The sequence below is a fragment of the Gymnogyps californianus genome, chromosome 15 (genome assembly GCF_018139145.2).
Source record: "Gymnogyps californianus isolate 813 chromosome 15, ASM1813914v2, whole genome shotgun sequence".
Classification (NCBI taxonomy): domain Eukaryota; kingdom Metazoa; phylum Chordata; class Aves; order Accipitriformes; family Cathartidae; genus Gymnogyps; species Gymnogyps californianus.
In genome coordinates, this window is record NC_059485.1 from 10,233,226 (window position 1) to 10,259,065 (window position 25,840).

General features: G+C 41.2%; 1 protein-coding gene across 1 annotated transcript in view; it reads right to left on the reverse strand.

The window, feature by feature from the left end:
* The window catches only part of XYLT1 (xylosyltransferase 1), a 205,489-nt gene that overhangs the window by 58,143 nt on the left and 121,506 nt on the right, over nt 1-25,840 (reverse strand). Inside the window, exons 3-4 of the mRNA XM_050905951.1 lie at nt 4,371-4,543; nt 3,519-3,721 (exon numbers count right to left, since the gene is read on the reverse strand). Of these exons, the coding sequence (XP_050761908.1) occupies nt 3,519-3,721; nt 4,371-4,543 (376 nt within the window). The remainder of the gene's footprint in view (nt 1-3,518; nt 3,722-4,370; nt 4,544-25,840) is intronic.

Sequence of the window (25,840 nt, forward strand, 5' to 3'; positions counted from 1 at the left end):
ATAAGGTTGACTACCTGATGCTGTTTGTCAGAGACAATAAATAATGCAAATAGGTACCCATGTAAAGTAAGAGGTTAAAGACAACAATAGCTTTCCCACAGAGTTTTGAAAGAGGCTCTCAAAAGAAAAGACTTTAAATCATGGAAAAAATGCCACTAAAATTAAAAAAGTTAAGGAAAAGGAAGGAAGGTGCTGGTTTCTTTCATTTCTTTATGAATGCAATGACTGTGAGAGATGATTTCTTGAGAACCCTGAAGGCATGTGTCCTTTTTTTATTCACAACCCCAGAGCAAAAGGAGGGGCAGGCACACAATCTCCCTCCTCAGAGTCGCTTGTAGAGGTTTGTCTTTAGCCATTTCATCCCTCTTTTTCCTGTTGAGAATGTTTAACAGAGCTGAATGGAGTCAAGGTTGGCTAATGCACCACATCATTTCACTTAGGCCAATAAATAGTATATTGCCTCATGACTAAAGGGAAACACAGTATTTTTGTTGGAGGCGCCTTTATGTCCAGACTCTGTTTGTCAGTGATTTCTTCTGCAGTAACAACTAGAAGCACATGGATTAGCACCTCCTTTGTGCTAGGTGCTGGACCTACAGACTCCACAAACTAAACATTAAGGCATGAGGAAGAATAATAGGGGTATCTGAATTTTCCTGGCTTGCATATGTTTTATTTCATACATTTTTAATTGTTTCCCTCCCAACATGAATGGTTCTAATATTTTTTTCCCCTGCCTTTATATAGTATGATCCTTGACATCTGCTTCTGAACGTCTCTTCTGAAGGATGAAGGGCTCCTAGCAATTGTAATGTAGCCTGTGAACATACCAGACTGCTCCCCAGACAGATTTAGGCTTCATCATATAGTATTAACCCCACATACTGAATCTGTTTCTCTGACTTATAAGGCTGGATTAGCTTTTATTATCAGAAGAGAAGTAGTAAAGGTTTCAGTGTTACAGATGGAATGGCAGATGGGAAGCGAAAGCTTAATGTGAAGCAGCTCTGGATAAAAACTATTAATCCACAAAATTCATATGTTCTTATGCAGGGAAACCTAGCAAAAATCACTGCAATATGACTAACCAGTGAGAGAAGTGTAAACTGCCCCTAGCCCATTTTCTGACAAATCCTGGCATGAGGTCTGAAAGAAGGAAAAAAACCCTCAAACACCCTATTTACTATTTCCTGGAAATACAATCAGCTCTCTATGGGGTATGCAGAGAGGTAATGCCTTCCTAAAGATTATAAAGAATATTAATTTATAGCATCTCCACTATGAAAATGAAATGGACTCATATATACATTTCATGAGATAACATTTTCCAGGGTTTATAGTTGTAGTATTCCATATTCAAAAAAATTTATCAGTACCTATAAGTCACTGTTATTAAAGTTGTAGCACTGAAAAAGGCTTTTTACTTTTTGTTGAAGTGCATGGTGTGGAAAGGAAGCACATTTCCATCAGTTCTGGTAACAGAACATTTTGACAGAAAGGGAAGTGAGCACTTCAGATGCCTGCCCGGCTGCTGAGAGCCCACCACACAGCTCAGAGCGGCTGCAATGGAGAAGAATTTCCCCCATGAAGAAATCAGCGCCTGGAATTTTTCCAGCTGAATGGCACTTGTTTAGAGTTTGAATGACTGCAAGATACCACAGCATTATTACAAAGAATCCATTAACACTGAACTGACTAGAGTCTACTCAACAAATCCTGTGATTGTTTATGGCCATGTCTATAAGTGACTGATCCCTTTTGGCCTTGTGGTTTAACTTGTTCCACAGGGAACTAAAAGCAGTTGAGACTGCCACAGGTCATGGCCTCAGCATTACACGATGTTTAGGGCGGACTCAACACCCCAGAAGGATAACTGGATACATCTGCTGGAACTAGTCTATAATTATGCTAGACCTTCAGCAATTATTCTCCTACAATTTATCTTACTTGATTCAAAGTGCCATCACCTACCTCTTCCTTTATGGTCTTGCATTAGTCTACTTTTTATCATCAGTACAGCATTCCTCACCGGGAAAGTGAACGATAAGGAGTAACAAGTTAGCTTTTCCCAAAACTCAAGAGATATACAGAGAACTACATACTCTCCCTTACAAGCAAGGATAATATGTCAAAACTGTTAGATCTCTTCCTGTTGGACACCAAAACTGTTTAAATCGGATGCAACACGAAATATCATGATTTCTTAATTCAAATCCCCATGGTGCAATATCAATACAATCTCTGTGACTCTTGTGCTTTTCCCCTTTTCTCCCCAAAATGTGTTGCATTTCACCGACAGGGCTTAGAAATGGGCACCAGCAATAAAGCCTTCTGTCAGTTCTCACAAAATCCTTCCTAAGGCATACACTCATGGTTTTTTTCATTTTTCACTTCAGTGGGGATTTCTGTCTGAGTAGCAGCTTCAGGAAGGGACCCATACTTTGAGAGAGATCTTGCAGAAACCTAATCAGCGAAAGGCAGTAAAAGCATCTAATATATTTCTTTTCTATGAGTATTAAAAGCATGTTATGTCATCGCTCATCAGAAAATCGCCCAAGAAAGTTACTTCTCCTTTCATCAATTCATTTCAACATACAGAGAAACAGAAGTCACAAGGAGAATTTCCTCTTTCCCTCTTCTTGGTAATTCTTATAGCCTAAACCCAACAGTTTAAGAACACTTGTTTTTTGGGAGGGTTGGGTCTTTTTTGGGGGGTTTTTGAGTGGGTTTTTTTTTTTTGTTTTTCGTTTTTTGGGTTTTTTTATGGACTATCTACTTTTGCACAATGTAGTAAACCTTACAGAATGCAGCTGTGGGGCCTGGGTTATGTAAATCCAGAAAGAATATAATTTCACTTAAAATCATGAGCCTTGTCATGTGGTGGTGTGTGAAGTTCTTTGCCTGATGCCATCTGAATAAAGATATTCAGGCAACGGTTGGTGCTGAAGATGTAATTGACTCCTAGCAACTTATTTGTCACTTCTACTATCATTATCCTCCGCAGAAAAAGTACTAAAAAAAGGGAGAGGAGAACATTACCTTCACTGAATCTATATTCATACCTTCAACACTTCTGAGACATCAAATCAAACTGTTGATCAGAGCCCTGGGAAGGAGGAATCTCTCCATGCCTGGGGTCTGTTTGCTGAGCTGCAGTACTTCCTGCCACTTTACTCATCGTCTCTTGCAGGTGCCCCTCTGGAAATAACGACTAAATAGAGCAGCCCCTGCTTCCTCAGTAAAACCGAAGAACCAGTGCTGCTAGCCTGCTCACAGCTGCAGTCCCTCCTAGGTAAGTGGCAGACACACGGGGTACAGTAAGGTGATTGTCTCCTTGGCTAAAGTGTGGCTGGCAGACACCAGCCTCACCAAGAAGAGTCTTCTGCTGTAAGACAGAAGAAACTGTCCCTCTGACCTCTGCTTCTTGCAGCACAGCACGGACCTGTCATCCCTTATATCCTTCAATACATATTTCCTTTAGGAATGAAACATGTATATTCTTAAAATACTTATTGTACCTGATTGGATAGTCAGCAGCACTGAGGTTAATGAAGAAATCCCACGGCCAGTCATTCATCTCCATTAAGTCTCTCATGGTCTGCAGGTAGGTGGACAGAAGACTTGCTCCTCCCCAGATAGTTGCCATTCTCCAAGAAGTGACTCTCACATTTGGGTACTGGTTGGCAAACTGGAGCACTTGCCGGTGCAAGTAATTGGATCGCTTTACAGGAGAAAAAAGTAACATATTCAAGTTACTCTGTCCAAAATTGTCCCTCCCTGTATTCACTAACCACCAACTCTACTTCTTGACTCACTGAGCGTTGCCATTGCTTTGCCCTCACTTACTACGGCACGCAACCTTCTTTTGCTAAATGCTAATTTGGAAATGTACAGAGATCCCTGTTTAATTCTTTTTATTACAACTACAGTAATCACTAACCACTGTAACTAGCTCTTATTTATCATTTGTCATCAGCAGATCCTGAAGGGCTTTCCTAAAGGAGGTGACTGTTACTACCTCCCTTTTACAGTGTGAAGTAAAGTAACTTGCCCAAGGCACCTCAGGTCAGCTCTCCATCCAATGGGCCACCACTGTCAGTCTGCATCAACTTATCAATTACTGTTAACTAAACGTACGACAGACAGACAGACATGGATAGATACTCATAGACATATAAGGAGAAATGAAGGCTGTTATATAGAGAAGATAACAAGAAAAAAAAAAAGAGGCTCCAAACATATAACAGATGAAGAGACAAAAAGTGACATGCACTCTATGCAGCAGAGGTAAAGAGAAGATGAAAAAGACAACAAAGATAGGTAGACTGACAGATGGCGAGACAGGCAATTTATAACCAGTGATATATTACCTTGTCAACATGAATGTAATAAAAATGGTCTTTATGGTAAATAGCCTTAAACATGCGCTGGAGCTGCCGAGAAGCTCTGCCATGAACAACCAAGACAAATGCGATCCTGACTGGGTTGGCTGGCATGTATTCTACGGAGTCCTCATCCCACTGTACATTGTTGTTGGCTTTTCCTGTTCAAAAACAAAACACAGGACATCTCTGAGTGTATCCACAGGGCAGGGGTGCAGAGAGCAGTACACATTTCACCTCGGCTTTCTTCAAAAGCAGTTTCTAAGGAGAAGTGAGAACTCACGAGGGGTGCCAGCCTGCGTGCCATCAAGATTGTACCCCTCTCCTCCCTCACCATACAGGGTCATCACCCCATGGGCAGCAGCCATGCCAGCCTTCCCCACGCAGGCCTGCCTGCATGCCTCAACCTGGACAAGGCTGCATGAACATGGATAAATACCCAAATGTTTATGAGTCGGACTGAACGCTACCTGGGTATGCACATTTGCATCTTCAAACAAATCACCTCAAAGTTTCTAAGCACTGTTCAAAGTATTCAAAAAATGCCAAGGCCAACTTCCCCCTTGCTTCCCCAGAAATAGAACCCCTCGTTTATCAAAAGATGCTCGTTCCCGTGATCAGCACAGCTCTGCTGAGAAGCTGGTGAAACTCTGCTACCTAACAGCTGCTGAAGATTATCTCAACTGATAGCATTTATTTGTAATAGCAGATGTATCCTGGAACATTTAAATGGCAACCTGCATATCTTCACTTCCTCAGGTAGGAGAGGGGCTCTTACAATCCTATTTAAAATTTATGTTCATTTTTATTTTAATGGAGGAATTTCTGGTCTCCATTTTCTAAAGCAAACACCGCAGTATATGGTTAAGACAGGATGTACTGATTAACTGAAGAGCTGGACGGACATTTTTACTCAGGAATTTGAAGTGCTTTGGTTTTGGTTTGTGTAACAGCTCTTCAATTAAAAAACCTGAACACAATGTAAGAAAAATACAATTTTATCCAAAAACTGACATTCATTCTTCAGTTAAACAACCTCTTGAGTGCTCTGACCTTGTAAGGACCTTTCTCAACAAAAACAATTTAGGAAGAACCTGAAATTTTGAATATAAGCAGAACAAGGAAGGAAAAGTGCCTCAAAGCTCAAAAAATCCCTCCTGCCCGAATTTTCCTCTTGCATATTTTCACTTTTTTCTTTTTTAAATGAAAGGTAATATCATTGTCTCAAAAGTTACTTAGTCCCTTTCCCCTCCGCACCCCCCTCCCCCTCAAAGGTACAATTTTTCAAAGTCCTAAGATCTGAGTTCTTACTTTGGTTTATTTCCTCTAAAAGGTAAATCCACTTGACAATTTCAAAAAGTCTGAACTTCTGATTATACTGAAAATATGTATTTAATTATTGGAAATGCATGTGAACATGGGCAGGACTCAAACATTCATTTCCCACTGCAAGTAAAGGTTTGGAAATGGCCATGCATGAGCTGAACCAGCTAAAAGCAGCAGCTGCAGTGCGAGAGTGTTAACACACCTGCCTTCAACCACACGCAACGCTTTGGCCAAACAGGATACTTCAAACTCAATACACACCTATGTTCTCAATAAATAACCAGCTCAATAAAACTCCCTGGCCAGGCTAGCAAGCACACGTGGGACAGGACTTTAACCTGCTTTGTTTGCAAGTGGTGTCTCCCCTGCCCTCCCAGAAAAACAACAGACTGGGTTTTACACACTTTTATAGGAACTACTAATCACCTTTATTTTTCTCCTCACTATCAGAAAAGCTGTTTTTTTCCTACCTTCCCAACAAAAGCCTGGTGAGCCAATTAAGTGTCCAAGTGAGTTAAACTGATGACATTTAGCAGATTCCAGGTGTCCAGGTGTGCTGGTTTTAGCTGGGATAGAGTTATTTTCTTCATAGTAGCTAGTATGGGGCTATGTTTGGGATTTGTGCTGAAAACAGTGTTGATAAGACAGGGATGTTTTCGTTATTGCTGAGCAGCGCTTACACAGAGTCAGGGCCTTTTCTGCTCCTCACAGCACCCCACCAGCGAGCAGGCTGGGGGTGCACAAGAAGCTGGGAGGGGACACAGCCGGGACAGCTGACCCCAACTGACCCAAGGGATATTCCAGACCATATGACATCATGCTCAGCATATAAAGCTGGGGGAAGAAGGAGGAAGAGGGGGACATTTGGAGTGATGGCATTTGTCTTCCCAAGTCACTGTTAACGTGTGATGGAGCCCTGCTTTCCTGGAGATGGCTGAACACCTGCCTGCCGATGGGAAGCGGTGAATGAATTCCTTGTTTTGCTTTGCTTGTGCACACGACTTTTGCTTTACTTATTAAACTGTCTTTATCTCAACCCACAAGTTTTCTTGGTTTTACTCTTCCAATTCTCTCCCCCATCCCACTGCAGGGGAGTAAGTGAGTGGCTTAGTTGCCAGCTGGGGTTAAACCACGAAACCAGGGCAGACATTCATACTATTAGAGGTTAGACTTTCCTAACTGACGCGAATTTGAAGGGGACTCAGGAAAAGACCCTCAGCAAACTTGGGAGTGTAAGAGGTGGATCTTCTAATAGCTAACAAAACCCTCAGGTTTGAAAGAAGCGTGAAACCCTGCTCCTAGCTCAACCATCCTCTTTTCAACTTGTCATGGATCCTCTGTTTCTTCCTAAAAACACCAAGGAGCGTATCCGGATAAGTCGTACTCAGTTTCTGCACTAGTGCCTTTTGGGATGCCCCCATTTTCCTCCCACCTCCATGTACCCACCATTTCAAGACTCCTTTTGCAGACAGTGGGGACACAATAGGCTTGCGCTAGTTTGCAGGACGAACTTGAGGCTGCACCTGGGCACAGTTATCAGACAGCGTGAGTACAGCCATGAAGCCCACTGTGCCTTCCAAAACATCTCCTACAGTTACTAAAAAAACATGCTCATGTCTGTCTGATTTGATACAAGGAACAAGAAAGAAGACATTTGCCAAGTGTGAAGACAGTAAGCAAGAGGGAAAGACTTTTTCCCAGGTTTTGGAAACTGGAAACATATGTTGATAAAAGTAAACAATACCAAAAGCTTTCTTTTTTTAAATGTATTAATTACAAATCATAAGTTGGACATAGAAAAAAGGCCTTTGCCTAATCCTTCTTGTTGCATCTTCTCCTTATTAAAGGGAGTAGCATGAACTCAGAAAAACAGACCGATTGAAAGTTTGCAGAGCACTGTTTCAAGGTTACCTAAACAATATGATCCCCTTAACTGTACTGAAATGCCCTTGAGTAACTGAAACACTCCTTTTAGACAACCACGAGAGAGAGATCCTGCTGCAATGGGAGCAGCACATCCCAGAAAGGGATGGTTTCAACATCTCCCATAACTCTCCCTTCAAGTTTCTCCTCCTCAGCAGTGCTTCCCTAGCACACTTGCTTTAAGTCAGAATCTGTTCTTTCCATACTGGAGGTCCAGGAAAGTTGTATGTGTAAGAGGTGTACCCAGTTTCTGGAATAAGGCTCTTTGCTGGACTATATAAGGGGCTAAAAGGCAGCTATGCGCCTATCCAGGAATATACGTAGATACTGAACACGAAAGAGCCTACAAAGTCCCAGAGGCTCACTGCCCCATGTAAAAGACCCTTACCTCTCTGCAGCCCCTCAAGGCACATCTATCTGCAGTAGTATTACTCATAAGTTAATGCAACTTTATTGCCCCCAGTTGTATTCAGACTACCCATCAGGAAATTTCTAGACCCATGAGTCACTCCTAACTTTAAATGGGACACCAACAACTTAAATGGTATTTCTTTAAAAAAATCTCCACCATTCAATAAGACTCGGACGAACAGCATTAAAAGATTAGAAAAAAGCTTACATTTAATTTCTTCTGTCATTTTCAGTTTGTTTATTATGGCCACTTGCCTATGCTCAGTTCTACTATTTCTCCCACATAGCTGATGAGCTTCCCAATGCATGCGCTTAGGGCTTTCGCAGAGCGACAGGGACAGAAAGGGACTGTGAAAGAAAGAAAACGTGCTTGCAAGGAGAACTGACAGAGGAATGAAGGGCAATTGCATTTGCTAAAACAACACATTTTTCTTTTAAACTGCTTTGATTTCAAGCTGATGATGTCCATCAATGGACTCAAATATTTTTAGTGGTTTTCACTACATTTTTTAATACCTCTTCTGAAATTAGTGGCTTTCTGCAATGATATGTAGAAGGTCAGGGGAATTTAAAATAGCCATATTGTGGGTCTTTTATTTTAAACTAACTTGCTTTCAATACCCACACTACCATTTATCTAGCAATTACTGAGAACAAAATCCTCCCGAATTTTCACCTGAAATGCCACCTCACTTCACGGGGTTTCTCTAATAAATTCCTACAGTGACTTATTTTCCTCTCTGCTATTTTCCTACTCTAACCTCTTTTTCCACATGCTCCTTCCTTCCTTCTCCTCTAGGTTTAGGTTTTTATAGTCCCATTTTCCACCTGCATACTATTATGGCTTCTTTAATCTAATCCTATTCTTGGCTGCCTGGAATTTCACGAAGGTAAGAATGTTGTATTTTTTCCATCTGTCAGAATAGCCCGTGGCTGATTAGCACCCTCTATTTTGCAGACTACTCTGCTTACTAAAAAACACAGTGGGATTTCAGAGATATATGAACCATGTCAAGATCTGAATAGCTCTAGCCACTGCATTTCTACAAAACTTGTGCATACCAAAGTCCTGCACATGCTGTTAATGCCTGCATGTCAATGACCTGCCTCTTATGTAGGAGCACATCCCCCTCTGGGTGTTAGGACAGAAGACACAGAAGATGCATCAGATGATTTCACTTAACATCATACTATTCAGCAGTGATAAAAATCTAAAAGGATTTTAAGGTAGTACTTGCATTTAATAGCTACTTCAGTGCCATCACGACATTGCCATTTGCCACACACACTAAAGCTCACTCAGGGTGCTAATTCAAGTGGCCTCCACCCTCAGTCACCTCAGTCCAACAAAAAGCAGTTGCCAAGATCACCTTTCTCTCCCTGGTCCCAAACAGCCCTTGACAATATTTTCACCTCTGTTCAGTTTTCTCCTTCTTGCCCACCAGGTACAGAGGAGTCATGGGCAGCTTCCTGCCTCTGCAGCACTCCCTACCCTCAGCCTTCACTAACACTTGCCACTTCTCCATGTGCCATTGTCTGCCTTTCCAAGAAAAATGAGTCAAGGCAACACAGGAGAATTCCTATCTTCTCCTCCTGCACCAGTTGCTTGGGGCAGCCTCAGTGGGACTGGAGCTGCACCCCACCTCACCTAGAAAGCTTCTCTTGAGTGTGGGCTGCACCCCATCTCACCTAGAAAGCTTCTCTTGAGTGTGGGCATTGCCTGTCGAGTGAACTTTCCTACGTGTTTAGGGACTTCCCTTTTTTCTAGGATAACTTAAGCAGATCGGTGTTTTATAAAATGTAATAAAAACCCTGCAATGTTAATACAAGGTAAAACAAAAGCCTTGAAGAATATTATGTTACAGTTACATCTTGGGAGCACAGCTCTAGCCTCGGAAATAGCTTTGCACATATGAGTGAGTGGGGAGAGTGAATGGAGTGTCCTCTTTATGGCCATCTGGCACAGGTGAAACAGTAGCTCTGGCCTGGAAGCAGCAGGACTTATCTTAAACTTCTTGACAGTTTGCTGTTTCATTATGCAATGGAAATGGTGGATAGAAGAGTGATTTCTCATGCTGCCTTGCTTCAGAGAAACTGCCACATGGAACCTCAACAGAAGTGGCAGTGCTTACCCAGGTCATAACAAACACTTCTAGCCCTTGTATCAATGCGTATTTATTTTGCTATCCTACACTGAAAACAAAACATGGCATTTTGCTCTGTTACCAAATGCCTTTCACAAACTTACTGAGAAAAGTGAAAGTTGCCCTTCTGGCTTCCTGCTCAAAGCATGACAGGACTGACATCAATGTGTGTGTCAGCAGGAAAACCCATACCTATTTTTGCAGGTAACAGGAGAATCTCAGCTCTAGTGCAATTTCAACTTGCACTTTCTAGAGCCCAGAGAAATCAATACTTATAATTAAGAGTTTAATCTTCAACTATTGCAGTATTACTAAATGCTGGAATAATAAACATAGTGCAATCATTTTAACTCAGAGCCAACCTGCTAATCTTTTACTTCTATTGCTAACTAATGAAATCATCAGACTTCTCTAGCAGCACGAAGCAGTCTTTTAATGAATTTTGTGAGCCATATTATTTTTTGTAAATCAATCCATCAACTTCTATTCTCAGCTTGGTATTGTCCTGGCCCTTCAACAGAATACCTCTGCGCAGAGATACCTGGATGCTGCTGACTTCATCTGAACACAGCTGCATGTGTGTACTCTGCCTTGATAGCATGAATCAATGGATAGAGGACATCAGAAGAGTTATTGCTGTGTAGTTCAGCACACTATTTACTGCTATTATATCCATAAATGCAATCAGAAGCCCTGTCATTATAGCAGGAGTACTAGCCATAATCACTCTGAAGAGGCAGAGCTCTGCAGTCCCTACTTAAACTCACAGGAGCAGCCCCATTCCCTTCAGCGGGACCATTTCTGCAACAGCCAGCTGAGTGGTAGTTGCCAAACTCAGATTTCCACTATAAACTCCTTCTTTTCAATTGCTCACAACTCATAACAACACAGCAGGTTGAAAATTTCCAGGCTTGGCTTTAATCTGAAAATCTTTTCCCTTTTGGTTAGAGCAAGAACAGTTTTGCCTTGTTCAAATGGCGACAAGACTAAAAAAAAAAAAAAAAAAAAAACAAACATTCCTTCATTTAGAAAACCCAATTTTTGTAACAGACCTAGTAATAGAAGTAGTTGGAGTTATATAAAAAGAACAAAAAATTTCACTGAGCGATTTACCAGTGAGCCATCAGGACCTGATGAGAAGTCTTTGTCTAAGGGCCTCATAATAGCAACATTTATCTGGACTTATCCAGAACTCTTGCTGGAGTTAAGATGATCAATGATCCATTACAGCAAGCGCCTCATTTGCCATCAGGCTTGAGAGGGGATGTTCTGTCTTCCCACAGTACCTTCCAGCGAAGACACCTTGCACAGGCAAGGTAACTCCTGAAGCACTGCGTGTGTTAATCATACTTAGATGAAAAAGCAATTTTTCCTATGCCAGAACCTACAAAACTATCTTTAGCAATGCTAATCCCAACATTGGGATGCCAACTTTCACCTCCAGTCTAGGAAATGATTCATTTGTTTCTATTGTGGCCCTTGTGGACATCTTTAGTGAAAGAAAAGATTTTAGGTGAGCACTGATTTTTTTTTTTTTTTTTTTAAATTACTATCGCTATTTATATGTAAAACGCCCACTGGTCTATTCACAATGTAGAAAACACCTCTGGCAAGTAAGGGTATTCACCAAAAAGTGGGCTGAGCAGCATATGCAATTTTGGTGAATATGTATACTGACAACCAACTGGCCACACAGAATTCTGTGTATCACAGACACGTCCTGCTCGCTGCAAGGCCATCACCTGCTTTCCTGTGCCTCTAAGAAGTGGCATGAGCTGACCGCGTTCAGCATCTCAGGGAACAAGCACCTTTGTGCGCCAGCTGAACCGAGCACATCCACCGCCCACGTCAAAGAGGAGCTGGGTTTCACCTCTAGCAAAACAAACCAAGTTCCTCATGAAGATAATTAACATGATCGGTCATATGTGTGGCTTCCTTTAGTGGGTTTTAACTTGCTCAGCAAAGTAGGAGAGGTGAAATCAGCTGAGAAGATCTTCTGTGTAACTGTCCCCAGGGCAGAGGGATTTGAGAGGGATGCTTATGGTTTACAGAATGAAATGTTGCTAGTTATGTTCCGTAGATTTCCTTAAAAGTGCTGTTACCCATACTTTTTATCTGCAAGTTAGCGTTGAGCACTTTGGATAAAATTTCAGAAATCACGCTGCTATTGAAAAGTGGATATTCAATTTTTTTGCAGTAATGTTTTATCTCAACAACCCTGCTCTAGTATTTTTCATTCTCAGACTCTGCCATGAATTACAGAAGCAATTTATGATCCTCTGTAAGTTCATATGATCAAGTAACCCATAAGCAAAAATCAATGCAAGGTAGGCAGGAAGCAGCGAGACATAATTTACAAGCACTCAATGGCTAGTCCATTTAACATTAAAGAGACAGATTTCAGTAATGTTCTTTCCACGCTGAGCAGAAGCCCTGGCGTGGAACAAAGGGGCTGCTGATGTTGGCATTTTGAGTCTGCTTTAATCATTTCAGAGGGTGACAGTATAAACTTAGGGCAGTCAGAGGAGAAGAGCCACTGCCTTACAGCTGGACACTTCCCTTCAGGAGATCACTGGAAGTTTCTCTACAGTGAGTTTGTGAACTGATAAGCAGCTCAGCATCCCTGCAGAATTTCATATAAAAAGGGAAACTCATTGTCATTACAGATTTAAGTTGAGTTCTGCTGCAACCCCTGTGCTGGAGAGATTTCTACCTTGTCTATGAACAGAAAAATAAAGTGCATGAAAAAAGGAAGGTAGGAAGATAGAGGACACATGTAGAACTATCAAATATTCACAGTTGGATCATAAGAAGATGAATTGTTTCTATCTTTTCCCAAGGGGGGGGGGGGGGGGGAAAGATAGTTTTCTGTTTTGGAACTTGAAAGAAAACATTTCCATCCCAGCATTGTCATCATTCTGTTACAGCTATTTAACATTTGTGCTGCATGCACCACTTCCAAGACTCGCTCAAGAACCCAATGGAGCAGGTATCATCCATTAAACAAATCCAGAAAGACACCCTGCACCAGAAAACTTCGTGAACGTTTTTCACATGATGTGCTGGTTTTGGCTGGAGTAGTTAATTTTCTTCATAGTAGCTAGTATAGGGCTGTTTTGGATTTGAAGGATTCATTGTAAATGAAGAAATATAAGAACCTTGAGAACAAAGACAGGAATCTTTTGTATCACAAAATCCGTGAAAGCAGTTGGGATAACACAGGACTGTTCAAAATCAATCTCAGTACAGAACTTCACATTATGTGTATGCGTGCATATGCGTGTGCTGCGACAGCACATTTATATCCACTGAATTTCAAACAAAACCAGGGAGCATTTGGTTTGAAGCAGCCTGCCATATTTCAAACAAAAACTTCGTTCTGTCTTGCAGTCAGTCTCAAGCAGTTACTGAAACCATTTTTATGATTTGCAAATGACTGACTAATTATCAGATACCATGATACTGCACTTGCAACACACACTAAACTTAATTTACTATGATACTTATCCAGGCAGGCCAATAATCTCAGTAACAAGCTTGCTTTTCTGACTATTCTAATAATGAAAATGGTAGCATTCCTGGGAGACAAATCTCAATTATTTGTAGTTTTGCTGGAGCGTGTTAGCCAAGCATTTTCTCCCTTTTCCCACTGACTCTCATGAATAAATAAATAACACTCAAAAGCAACAGTAAATTAATTAATGTTGAATTAGAATGAATTTCCTAATAATAATATTTATCATATCAATTAACAGCCAATTAGCGCATCATGATCAGTGTTACTGGGTGAATACAAAATGCCTTCTAAGTGAGCATGAGGTTATTTTTACCATATTCAGTGACATTGCTGGACTCTAGAGAGGTAATATAAAGCAGATCCAACAACAGACACAAATACTCCTTGCAAAAACTATTCACTCCTATTGCACCTTATACCTTAGATCGACTTAACATTTGGGAGGTAACACTATGGAAATCACTAAAAAGAGAAAGACCACTATTTACAGGTACCTGTACCATTACAGCTCTAAGAAAATGCTCTAATAAAAGAGAGATTAGTCACTCTTGGGACTAACCAGCAGCCCATTCAGAGTGGGACCCTCAGCTCAGAGTCAAAACTTGTGGAGACCAACCAGCCAGTCACCAAAACCAGGAGTAATTCCTGAATGTGCCAGTTCTGTGACAACACACTCAAGAAAAGCAGTCACTTCAAAAGAAAAAAAGCAGTCCTGTCTTTTATGGTTAACACATAAGGTGTGAAGGTTTTCTTAATGTGTGGAGCCACTCTCCTCTCCCAGCGAGCTCACTGCAGGGCGAGACACTTCATTCAGGTCTTGTGGCCCAAGAGCTGACTCCTGCCCAGCAGAGTGACTGTCAGGGAAACCTTGTGCTCATTAGGAGAGGAGAGGTTACAGAAAGAAAAAGGAGTAGTGAAAGGGTTGAGATGAGGCATGTGTTTAGATATCTTACCCACCACTGACTGTTGCTAAGGATGCTCCTTTCAACAGTCCAAAACTGATGAGAACAGGAATTTGTCTGACAAGATAAGTCATCCCACCACTCCCAAGAAAACTGATGACTCAAACCCAAACTGAAGCATTTATAAAACCTCATCCACTATCTGCATTTTCTGGACACAGCTACAGCCACGCCAACAGCACTCTGACTTCTACAAAAACAGCACCGCCATGTTGGTAGGTACCGAGTTCCTCCGGGCAGCTTGTTTAGCTGGTGCATGCTATGGGCCATCAGCCACCAGCACATTCTTCCTGGAGAGCCCCCTCCAGGGCTGCTGGCCATCAAGCTACCTGCAGTCCCCTGTCCCTCTGATCAGTGACAGGGGTGAGAGTCACACCGCCCAAGTGCAGCAACATAATTTAGGTGCCTAATTTAACACATCAGCCTCCAAACAGTCCATGGAGACAGAAGGACTCTCTAGAGGCTGTTCAAGTGATGGCAATAGAGGCAGAATTGGCCAGGGTGGCAACAAGGCTTCTTTCTGCTGATAGACTCAGGTTTCTCTTAGGCAATAGTGGTGGACCATATGTACATCAGTCTCCTCCTGGTACGCTACAGCTGCTGCCTGGGGACATGGGTGATTGCAGCCCAGAGGTGCTCCCAGGTCCTGCAGTTTGCCCTAAGGGCACCTAAATTAGACAATCAACTACTGATCTAGGTGGCCTGAATTACACACCAGAGGATGCCAGCCCTCTCACTGCAGATGGATTACATCCTAACGTGGACGCCAATGACAGGCTCACCGCCATTCATGCCAAAACCAACACTGGGCTTCGGAGTCAGCTCTTCTCTACAATGAAGCACTTCGCTCCCTTCCCTGCTGGAGAAGCCTTTAGATTTCTTGTGCAGGACAAGGAGAAAACATAGAAAATGTCCTTATTTCAGTTCAGACTTTCTCTTCTGCCTCAAATCATCAGCAAGTTTAATCCTTCAAGGAACAGAAACTTGAACGCCAGCCAGTTACTACAGAGTAACCAAGGCATATATTAAACAAGAAGGTAACAATATCAACATAACAAATCCCAAGCATAATAGCAATAGAGCTCTATCAAGGCTTATGCCTCAAATTAGCATTTGAAACAGCCTTTGCTGATTCCAGTGCCTGCTTCTGTGTTTTGCAGTGTGTTTGGAGACTGGCACATCTGTAACCTTTATTCCTTCTCTTCCTGTCATGCTCACGGCACTAATAATCAATAAGGAGTGAAAACATAAGCAATCACATAGTTAAAGAGTCTCTACTTCACATAACCTCCCAGGAGATATTTATGTACTGCTGAGACTACTAAGAAATGAACAGGTAGATAAAAGCATGTTTGTTACCTGCCTGATCAATGTCTTCCCATTCTGTTTTACTGTGCTGTCACCTTTCAAGTCCTATGTTAAGTATCTTTTCCCCAGATATTCTTAAGAAATGAACAGTTAATCATTATAATCAGTTGGTGTAAGGCCAGGACCAAGTTAATTTATACCATATGAGGATCTGGTCTGCTAACTCAAAATTAATCCTTCCTTTGAGATTCCCATTACATCTGTCTCCTATTTTTTGAATGCAGAATTGGAAGGACAAAGTCTGCCTTTATTCTGTGCCCAAGATAATTATGAACATAATGTTGGAAACAAACCAAAAAAAGTCAAGACTTTCACAGGTATTTTACATACCTAGTTTGAAAAGGTCTAGTTACGTACCAAAAATAAAGACTGACACTAGCAAAAGCAAAAATAAACCTGCATACCTGTGCCTTGTGTCCATCTGTTGTAAAATGTAAAAGTTTAGCCTTACGTTTTAGCTGACACTAGTTGCACTGCAAGTGAAATTAATAGGAATTTCACAATAGAGTCAAAAGAGAGAGAGAAAAGATAAATAGCACATGTCTGGGCAGATTCACTCCGAAGCTGTCAGGCTTTGCTTCCTCCACATCCCTTTGAGTTAAGCTTTATGGATTTCAAAAGCTGCAGGGCTGGGACATAGCTGAGCGCTTTTTAAGAATCTCACACTGTGGCAATAAAAGATGCATGAGACCTCAGATTCATGTATGTGTATGTACCATAAATACATACATGCCTTGTGTGTACATACACACACTGTTTACACTAGTAGGTTAGTTAAGAAATAATTGGAATTGAAATATTTAAACTAAAATGCCATACCTAAAAAACTAGCTTCCAACAGAAACAAATGCAGTTTCTGCATTCAGAGTATATGTTTTTCAGCACGTGTGCTGACACATAACTATTGTCAAATATCCTTTACGTCAAAGGATACCGGTAAGCAATGGTTTTCCCAAATGACCCAAAGTAAATCTCCTCCCAAGAAAGAGCGCTGCAGAAGCGTGGCCATTCTGTTTCTGCCGGCTCTCCCTTGTAGCACCTGTGACTTCTTGTTATCTCTGGTCAGCAAAACCAGCATGATACGGGGACGTCAGCTCTAGTGTTAGCAGATTCACTTCCAGCTCTGCAGATCACAAGGCTCAGCTCAGCTGGCTTGTCCCAGCAAGACCAGGACATTTCCAGCCTCCCTGCTTAAAGTTCTCCAGCTTGTCACCCACTGCTTAAAGGGTCCTCGGCTGACAAAGTCCTTTTGATGAGCAGAAGTGGGAACCATTAGACAGGAATTAGAGCACTACTTTTCAAAGATCCGTGCCTTCCCTTAATATTGGCATTAATCTATACAATCATTTTACTTTTCTCTGTATTATGTGCATTAAATGAGCTAATTCCGTGTAATTTAAATTTCTGAAGTACATAACCTTACCTTGCCTACCTCACACTCCCTATATAAAGTACTTCTCATTTGTCCATCTGAAGAGTAACACATGAACTATTTTATCACTGATCAGTTCTTGTACTTCAAGAAAGCTTGCTACCATGTGTACTACTTAAAGGATGAGCGTGAATAATTTTACCCAACACAGAAGAGGACCAATCTTCTCTTAGTATATTACTTGTCAGACAGAGGAATGCAACATAATTATATTGTGACATTTCCAACAGCAAATAGATTCTACTGTAAGCAATTAACACTAGTTCCTTTGGCAGACTTCAAAAGATTACTCATATGGTATGCTAAGTTACAATAACATTTGAATAATAAACAACACTACACTACTTTAGTTAGATTTTAACATATATGGACAGGTCAAAACACAGGAGAAATAGATGGATGTTAATTCTTGCACAGGCCACCCTTATACTGCAAAATTGTTCAATAACATGGAAAATGTTCAGGAGGTAAATATGTGCATTTTTAGAAAAAACAAGCACTAGTGACAGCAAGTACTCTGGCTCTAATTAAAATGGAGAATTTTGGTCTGTGCACTGCATTTTACAACCTACGTCTCTCTACCTGGAGACGGGAAAGGTAGGGCTGGGCTCTCTTTCTTGGCTGGAATGCTTTCCAGAAGCTGCTTCTGATCAAGAGGGATTAGTAAATATGGTTTAAGAAGAAAAATCATTGGACATTAATCCTCTAAACATTTCATAGCCAACATCTTTAATACAATCCCTCTAATCCAATTAGGGTGCCTTGAAAATCATATCTTGAATTCCATGCTTCATTGTGATCGGTTCTGTGCGAGTGAAACATCCATTTACAAGACAGCTGCTAAATGCCTCCTTTGCTTTCCAGCCCGCTCTCCACCCTCCGCTGCAACTAAACTCAAACCCTGCCCTTGAACAGGCTGACTCCAGTTCCGCAAGCTGCATCAGCAGCACACACGTGTGCCCTAACACATTAGTCAGGGTGAGCATTCTCAGCAATTTCAAAAGCAAGCTCACCACAGAGAAGACAGATTTTAGATATTAAAATCTCTTTCATTCATAAACATACATAATTAAATACACACGAGAAGCTGAAGACATAATCTTAACTCTCCATTTCACACTTGAATATCAGTTACTTAGAAACATCACTAACAAGTATAAGCGGACTACAGCCTTAGCAGGTGGGTATGGACGCTGGCCTTTTAACATTCATCCCTTCAAACCAATAGGGAAAACAATTCCTAATACAATGTTTTCACAAGCAAGGAAACAAATTACTACTTGTTAACTGAGCTTGATTTTTTAAATGGTCTCATGAAAATTATTTGGATTCGTTTTCACAAGGATGTATATTCACACTTACATTTATGGGCAAAGAATAGAAAGAAACAGTGTAGTCTTGTTGCTAAAATAAAGGACTTTCACTCTATTACTCCATCATGGTATAAAAAGATCCCATTAACATACCACTAGAGGAAAACAAAGGAAAATCAAATTGCTGGCAATGGAAAATGTTCAACAAAAGCAAAATAAAGTGATTTTTCTGTATTTCACTAGACATTTCAGTTTTGTTGTTAAAAAAACCCAATGTGCAAAAAATGTCATTTTATTGACTAAATAAGTTACCAGCTGCTGTTAAAGGCATCTGGGGAGAATTTGTATGTGAAATACATTCTTGCAATATTACCATAGTTTATAAACCAGAGTCATAAATTTTTCTCAGATTTTAACAAGGCTATGATGCCCTTGGATGTCAAGGAGCTGCTTAAACAGTAACTTGTAGAAGTCTGCTCTATACCACAAAAGATTAATATCTGTGCAATGTTTAAAATAAAAAATTTAATGCTGATCTTTTATAGACAAAAATAATAATGGATACCATTTCTAAAATTATTTTAGCTTTGCTCCTCAGAGTCTGTCTTCCCATTCTGCAACTCTCCACTTCAGTCAGAGGCACTAAATTTGGCACCAGGCACTTGCCATTTACTGCGGTTGGGACTGATCCTCCCCTTCCAACGCTGCTGCCCATGGGCTGGCAAGGTTTTAGCAGGACCTTGGCTTCAGGGAGGCTCTGCCTGTACGCAGCTTATCCCACACCACTGAATTTGGGGAGTCTGGCAGAAGTAAGCATGAGGTATTAGCGTGGATCTCTAGGAATAACTTAACGGTGCAGCATACTATGAGACGTCCAAGTAGTTATGCATTTTAATTAGGTGAAGCAAGTGCTAAAAAAATGCTTTGAAGCTCTAGATGTAATTCAGTAGCACTGGCTTCCAATATAATTGGGTTTTTTTCCTGCCACCTGCTCACTCATACACAAGCTATTTGACCACCCCTATCACAAGGGGAGGCTTAAAAAAAAGGCAGGAAAAAAAAAAAGCTTGCATTCAGATATAATTCAGTTCCTCCTCCTCTAAAAAGATGGAGCCCCAAACTAAACAAATTCACTCAAAACTTGGCTTTTGTAGTACAGTAGGACATAAAAATCATCAACTGGCAGCAAAACTGCTAAGCAAAACTAATTTAGGAGATGAAAAAGTGTGAAACACAAGAAATACCTCACAGATTGTAAAATGACATGTTTATTTAAAAAAGAGACCAGGGAAAATAAGAAATATTGGCAAACCATAGCAGTAACAACCGAAAGACTCCCTGGCTGTCAGCTGGTTACAGCTTGCCATTAGCTGCAGACTCCTGGACTGAAGAGCAAGTGCTCCGCAGCCCTCAGACACCGAGCACCTGACTGACAGCAACTAAATGAGCACGTAGGCTAGGTTAAGCCAGTCCTTTCATAATTAATATTTTGAACATCCTCAGGAAGAGGAGCATGAGGAGGTGGAGGGGGGAAGAGAGACAGGGGAAAAAGCCCCAACAGGTTTGTTGCAAAAATAGTTATACACTTCACTATCTGCAAGGGTAGGATCAGTAAGAATCCTAATGCTAGCACTTCAAGTACAGAAAGATAAAAAATCACAGCACTGGAGAATCAGGAATCATTGAGGTCTCCAGTTATAGCGAGGCCTCCAATTACTATTGCAGCTGCTGCTGAAAACACTTCTGTGTGGCTGTGGACTATCAGGAACTCATTCTTCTCATAGCTTAAAAGCTAAAAACCCCCAAAGATTATTTTTAATTGTAGCTAAGGATAGATACTACTTTTTACGGCAAGGAGTTAGTTAATGAGTAGTAGCAACATAACTCTTCTCAGTTCATCTGCTGAATTCATTTCAGTCCATCTCCTGCTATGCAGCAGGAGTCACCCATCTGAAATCAATGGAGAATCGACAGAGTAAAATTAGTATCAAAAGAGAATTAGCATATGTGAACCAAATTCTGCTCAGTTTGCTCATGTTCCAGCTCTGAACAATTCTTGATCCATATAAATGCAGGTTAACTGTGAGCTTCCTTAACAATCCTCCACTCTAGCTAAAAGAATCAAATACAACTGAGCTGCAATTTCCTTCAAATGTAATTTCTTTTCCAATACCTTTATTTTGACATTAAAAGAATGACGAAAAATCTCTTCATATTAGTTCCCAAGACAATATTGCTAGAAGACGAACTGTTTATCCATACACTCACCACTCACTCTCTGCCTTTCCTCTGTGAGACTGACAGGGCAGAACCCATCACCTGGCCCCCACTAAAACAGAGTAATTTTTGAGGCTCCTTCTCCTTGTGCCTCAGTGACACCTCCCTCCGGAAAACTGCTCCCTACCAATCTGAGCGCCTGGGTCCTGCCACACTCACTTGAAGTGCTGGAAGACTGTAGATCTGTTTAATGCCGTTAAAAACATGGGCCAAAGTAGCCTGTTGAGGATGCTTAGAAGAGTTTTCAGTGGTATATAACTTTTCTGCCCCCCAGGGAAAGTTGTGATTCCTTAGCGGATTCTGCCCATGCCTCCTTTTACAACTCAGCTAGTTTTGCTGTAACTTTGCTTTAAAACTTGTAGTTGAATTGTCTTCGTATCTTATCAGTTTGAGTATTTATTTTTAGAGTCAGAAAAAAGTCTTTTTTTCACATTATAGAATCATAGAATATCTTGAGTTGGAAGGGACCCATAAGGATCATCGAGGCCAACCCCCTGCTCTTCGCAGCACTACCTAAAACTAAACCATATGACGAGGAGCATCGTCCAGATGCCAACATGCATTTACTTCAAAATATCCAGTGCCAGCTTGCTTGTCTGTAAACAAACTGCAGCATGCAGATTGTGCTGCCTACTCAGGGACTGTGCAAAATAACTGTTTATTGAAAACACTGCATCTAATTCTTAAGGTTAAGAAGAAAGCATTGCATTTCCTATCAAAGCCACGTTACTATTTAACTATTCTAGTTTATTCATGTTAAAGAATCCCTTCCCTTTTTATGTTTACATTCATTTTAATGGTATCGCTTATCATCAACTGAAAGAAGTTTTTAACATTACCCCCAAAATTCAATGTTAAAAGAAGAAAGCCAGAGAAAACATACCTCTAAGGCAGTACTTCAAGAAATTTCCTCAGAAAGAAATATTTTAGAATACTTCAGAATATTATTTTAGAATAGGTAAAGTGAAAAGAAAAAGCAGTTTGCTTACCACCCTGACCTTACTGTCACAGTAAGTACCATCTTGTCCTTAATGTAAAACCACTTTTAATTTCTGGAATGACTCTTTATGTAAACTAATTCAATGTCTTATGACACCAAATGCTTACCGTTCAACAGGACAACTTTCACAGAGTTGAAGACAACATCTGAAATAGAATGCCTGTTTGCTGGCAACGCTTTTATTAGAACAAAATCACTCTCCAAATTCAAAAGTGAACTAGTATGGAAAGGGTTAATATTATGTTAAATGAAGAAGTATTTAAAAATAACAATTACACCTGACACTATAATTACATTGCCCTAGTGTATAATCCCAAAAGAACAGAGACCTTTTGCCAAAGGAGATTTGAGTGTTAATATGAAACCCAACGTGTGCTCATTTTAATTACATATGTGCCTGCTGAGAACATATGATAGAGTCCAAAAAGCTAATTCATTGTCAGCATGACAGCAGGAACTAATATTAAATCTTGCACACCATGTAAGTTTTCCAGATTACCAATTACCACACAAAAATAGGACGCATTGCAAATGTGGTAATCAGCATGAAAGTAAAATGTGAACAAAATATTGCTAAATAGAGCTCAACTCTGAGCCAGCAGTGGGTATAGGAAATCTCCAAATAGTTCACCCTTTCTCTTCAAAAGCAGCAGCATTCAGCTGGTCTAACTCTAACCCCATTTACACCAGGTTTGCACTGACTTTCACTGTGTTGATCCTCACCGGCACTGTGATAGTGGCGACACTGTTGTCTATAAACCTCATTAGTTAGTTAAAGTACACACTTCAATTGCTAATTCTCTTTAGCAATATAGAACAGCAGATCAAAGCAGATTTTGGTGGGGTTTTTTTCCTTTTTATACTTAGCCTTAAATTTTCTGCATTTCAAACATATTACTGAGTGGTTTTGTGTTCTCTTCTCATGAGTCCCTGACAGGTTTCTGGCACTGAAATCATGTTAAGAGTCAGTTTATACCTCTTAACCCACACCAGCATGCTAACACGCATTTTGATTTACTTTTAATTATGGACATATTAATGCATCAGTCAGTATTTTCTAAAGGAAGTGCCTGGAGTATGAAGAGGAGAACCCAGAGTCAACGCACACTGATGAGCTAACCCTGGGGAAACGAGACATAAACACAATTTTGAAGGCAGCAGACACTGAGCCAGTACTTCTAACTGCATCTTTACCTGCCTTTTTGTTGCTTTACTGATGCATTATTAATTAATAACTACCGAGCCTTCCCAACAGAGCATTTTAAATAACAGTTGAATTTCTTTATGGATGATTATGAATCATAAAAGTATGTCTGCATGTTCAAAGCAATAAACAAGCCCAGGTAGGGAGCCTGAACTGCTGGGGAAACTGCTCTTTGAAGCCTGAAGTTTTAGGGATGCTATATGCCTACTGTGTAGTATTACACAATTTCCAGTCTAGCTTAATCCAATTAATCTGAAAAAATGTAGGATTTTCTGCATTTTGTCTCAGCATAGGCAAATGCTGTTCGAAAGGAAGATGATACTAGAGAAGTCGTGGCATTCTGGTGAAGTTCCCACTGACTGGAAAAGGGGAAACATAACTCCCATTTTTAAAATGGGAAAAAAGGAAGACCGGGGAACTACAGACAGGCCAGTCAGTCTCACCTCTGTGCCTGGCAAGATCGTGGAGCAGATCCTCCTGGAAACTATGCTAGGGCACATGGAAAATAAGGAGGCGATTGGTGACAGCCAGCATGGCTTCACTAAGGGCAAATCATGCCTGAGAAATTTGGTGGCCTTCTATGACAGGGTTACAGTGTTGGTGGATAAGGGAAGAGCAACGGACGTCATCTACCTGGACTTGTGCAAAGCCTTTGACACTGTCCCACATGACATCCGTGTCTCTAAATTGGAGAGACATGGATTTGACGGATGGACCACTCAGTGGATAAGGAATTGGCTGGATGATCACAGTCAAAGAGTTGCAGTCAACGGCTCGATGTCCAAGTGGAGACCAATGATGAGTGGCGTTCCTCAGGGGTCAGTATTGGGACCAGCGCTGTTTAACATCTTTGTCGGTGACATGGACAGTGGGATTGAGTGCACCCTCAGCAGGTTTGCCCATGACACCAAGCTGTGTGGTGCCGTCGACACGCTGGAGGGAAGGGATGCCATCCAGAGGGACTTTGGCTTGAGAGGTGGGCCCGTGCGAACCTCATGAAGTTGAAAAAGGCCAAGGGCAAGGTCCTGCACATGGGTCGGGGCAATCCCAAGCACAAATACAGGCTGGGCGATGAATGGATTGAGAGCAGCCCTGAGGACTTGGGCGTGTTGGCTGACGAGAAGCTCAACGTGACCCAGCAATGTGCATTTGCAGCCCAGAAAGCCAATCGCATCCTGGGCTGCATCAAAAGAAGTGTGGCCAGCAGGTCGAGGGAGGTGACTCTCCCCCTCTACTCTGCTCTCGTGAGACCCCACCTGGAGTACTGGGCTCAGCTCTGGGGCCCCCAACATAAGAAAGACATGGACCTGCTCGAGCAGGTCCAGAGGAGGGCCACGAAGATGATCGGGGGCTGGAGCACCTCCCCTATGAGGACAGGCTGAGAGAGCTGAGGCTGTTTAGCCTGGAGAAGAGAAGGCTCCAGGGAGACCTTGTAAGCAGCCTTCCAGTACCTAAAGGGGGCCTGCAAGAAAGCTGGAGAAGGCCTTTTTACAAAAGGCGTGTAGTGATAGGACAAGGGGCAATGGCTTTAAACTGAAAGAGGGTAGATTTAGATTGGATATAAGGAAGAATTTCTTCACTGCGAGGGTTGTGAGGCACTGGAACAGGTTGCCACCCAGAGAAGTTGTGGATGACCCATCCCTGGAAGTGTTCAAGGCGAGGCTGGATGGGGCTTTGAGCAACCTGGTCTAGTGGAAGGTATCGCTGCCCATGACAGGGGGGTTGGAACGAGATGATCTTTAAGGTCCCTTCCAACCCAAACCATTCTATGGTTCTATGATTGCATTTTAGAAAAGCTGCAGGGTCGGTTAGGTTCATTGCTTTATCCAAATGAAGCTATGCAAATTTAGGCCAGCTAACAATTATCATTTTCAGTTCTCAACTAAGATAATGAAAAGAAAATTGTCAAATCACAATTAGTTCTACTCAAGATTTATGCAAATGATGAAATACGTTTCATCAGCTTTGAAATGTATTATTCAGGGATGATGCAAAGTTTTCACATTCTGCTTGAATTCTGGACAAACTAAGGAAGTTTTGAAGGTTTATTTAGGGCAGGTTTGTGCTATTGAAGCTGGATAGGTTTAGATATAGGTTGAAATAAATTTGTAATGCTTGAAGATGAAAACTCATTTGGAGATCCTATTTTTCCATAGGATAATTTTTTCCACCTCCACCTCAAAAAATAAAAAGCCTCCTACTATTCAAAGAAAATTCCAGCATTAGTGTTCAACAATATCACCGCCTTTAAGGCAGAAAGGAACTTGCACTTCCCATTCACTCTTCACTAGGTTTAGTGACCATCTGAATGAGGATTTTATTTTTTTTGCCTATTGACTGTGCTTAATATTTCTTTCCAGTGTTTAAACTGGTACATAGATAGCAAAAGGGCAGCTTCAGCTGTGCTTACTGATCCTATTATCTGCCTTCTAGATAAATAATCCAGGCCCTTGCCATATAACACTTGGTAGATGAGGAAAAAAAGCAAATTATCTATACTGTTTTCTGGACAATGCAATACAAAATTATTAATCTGTATTTAGGTAAACTCTAGGCAAGAGAACATACGCGAAAGGACATG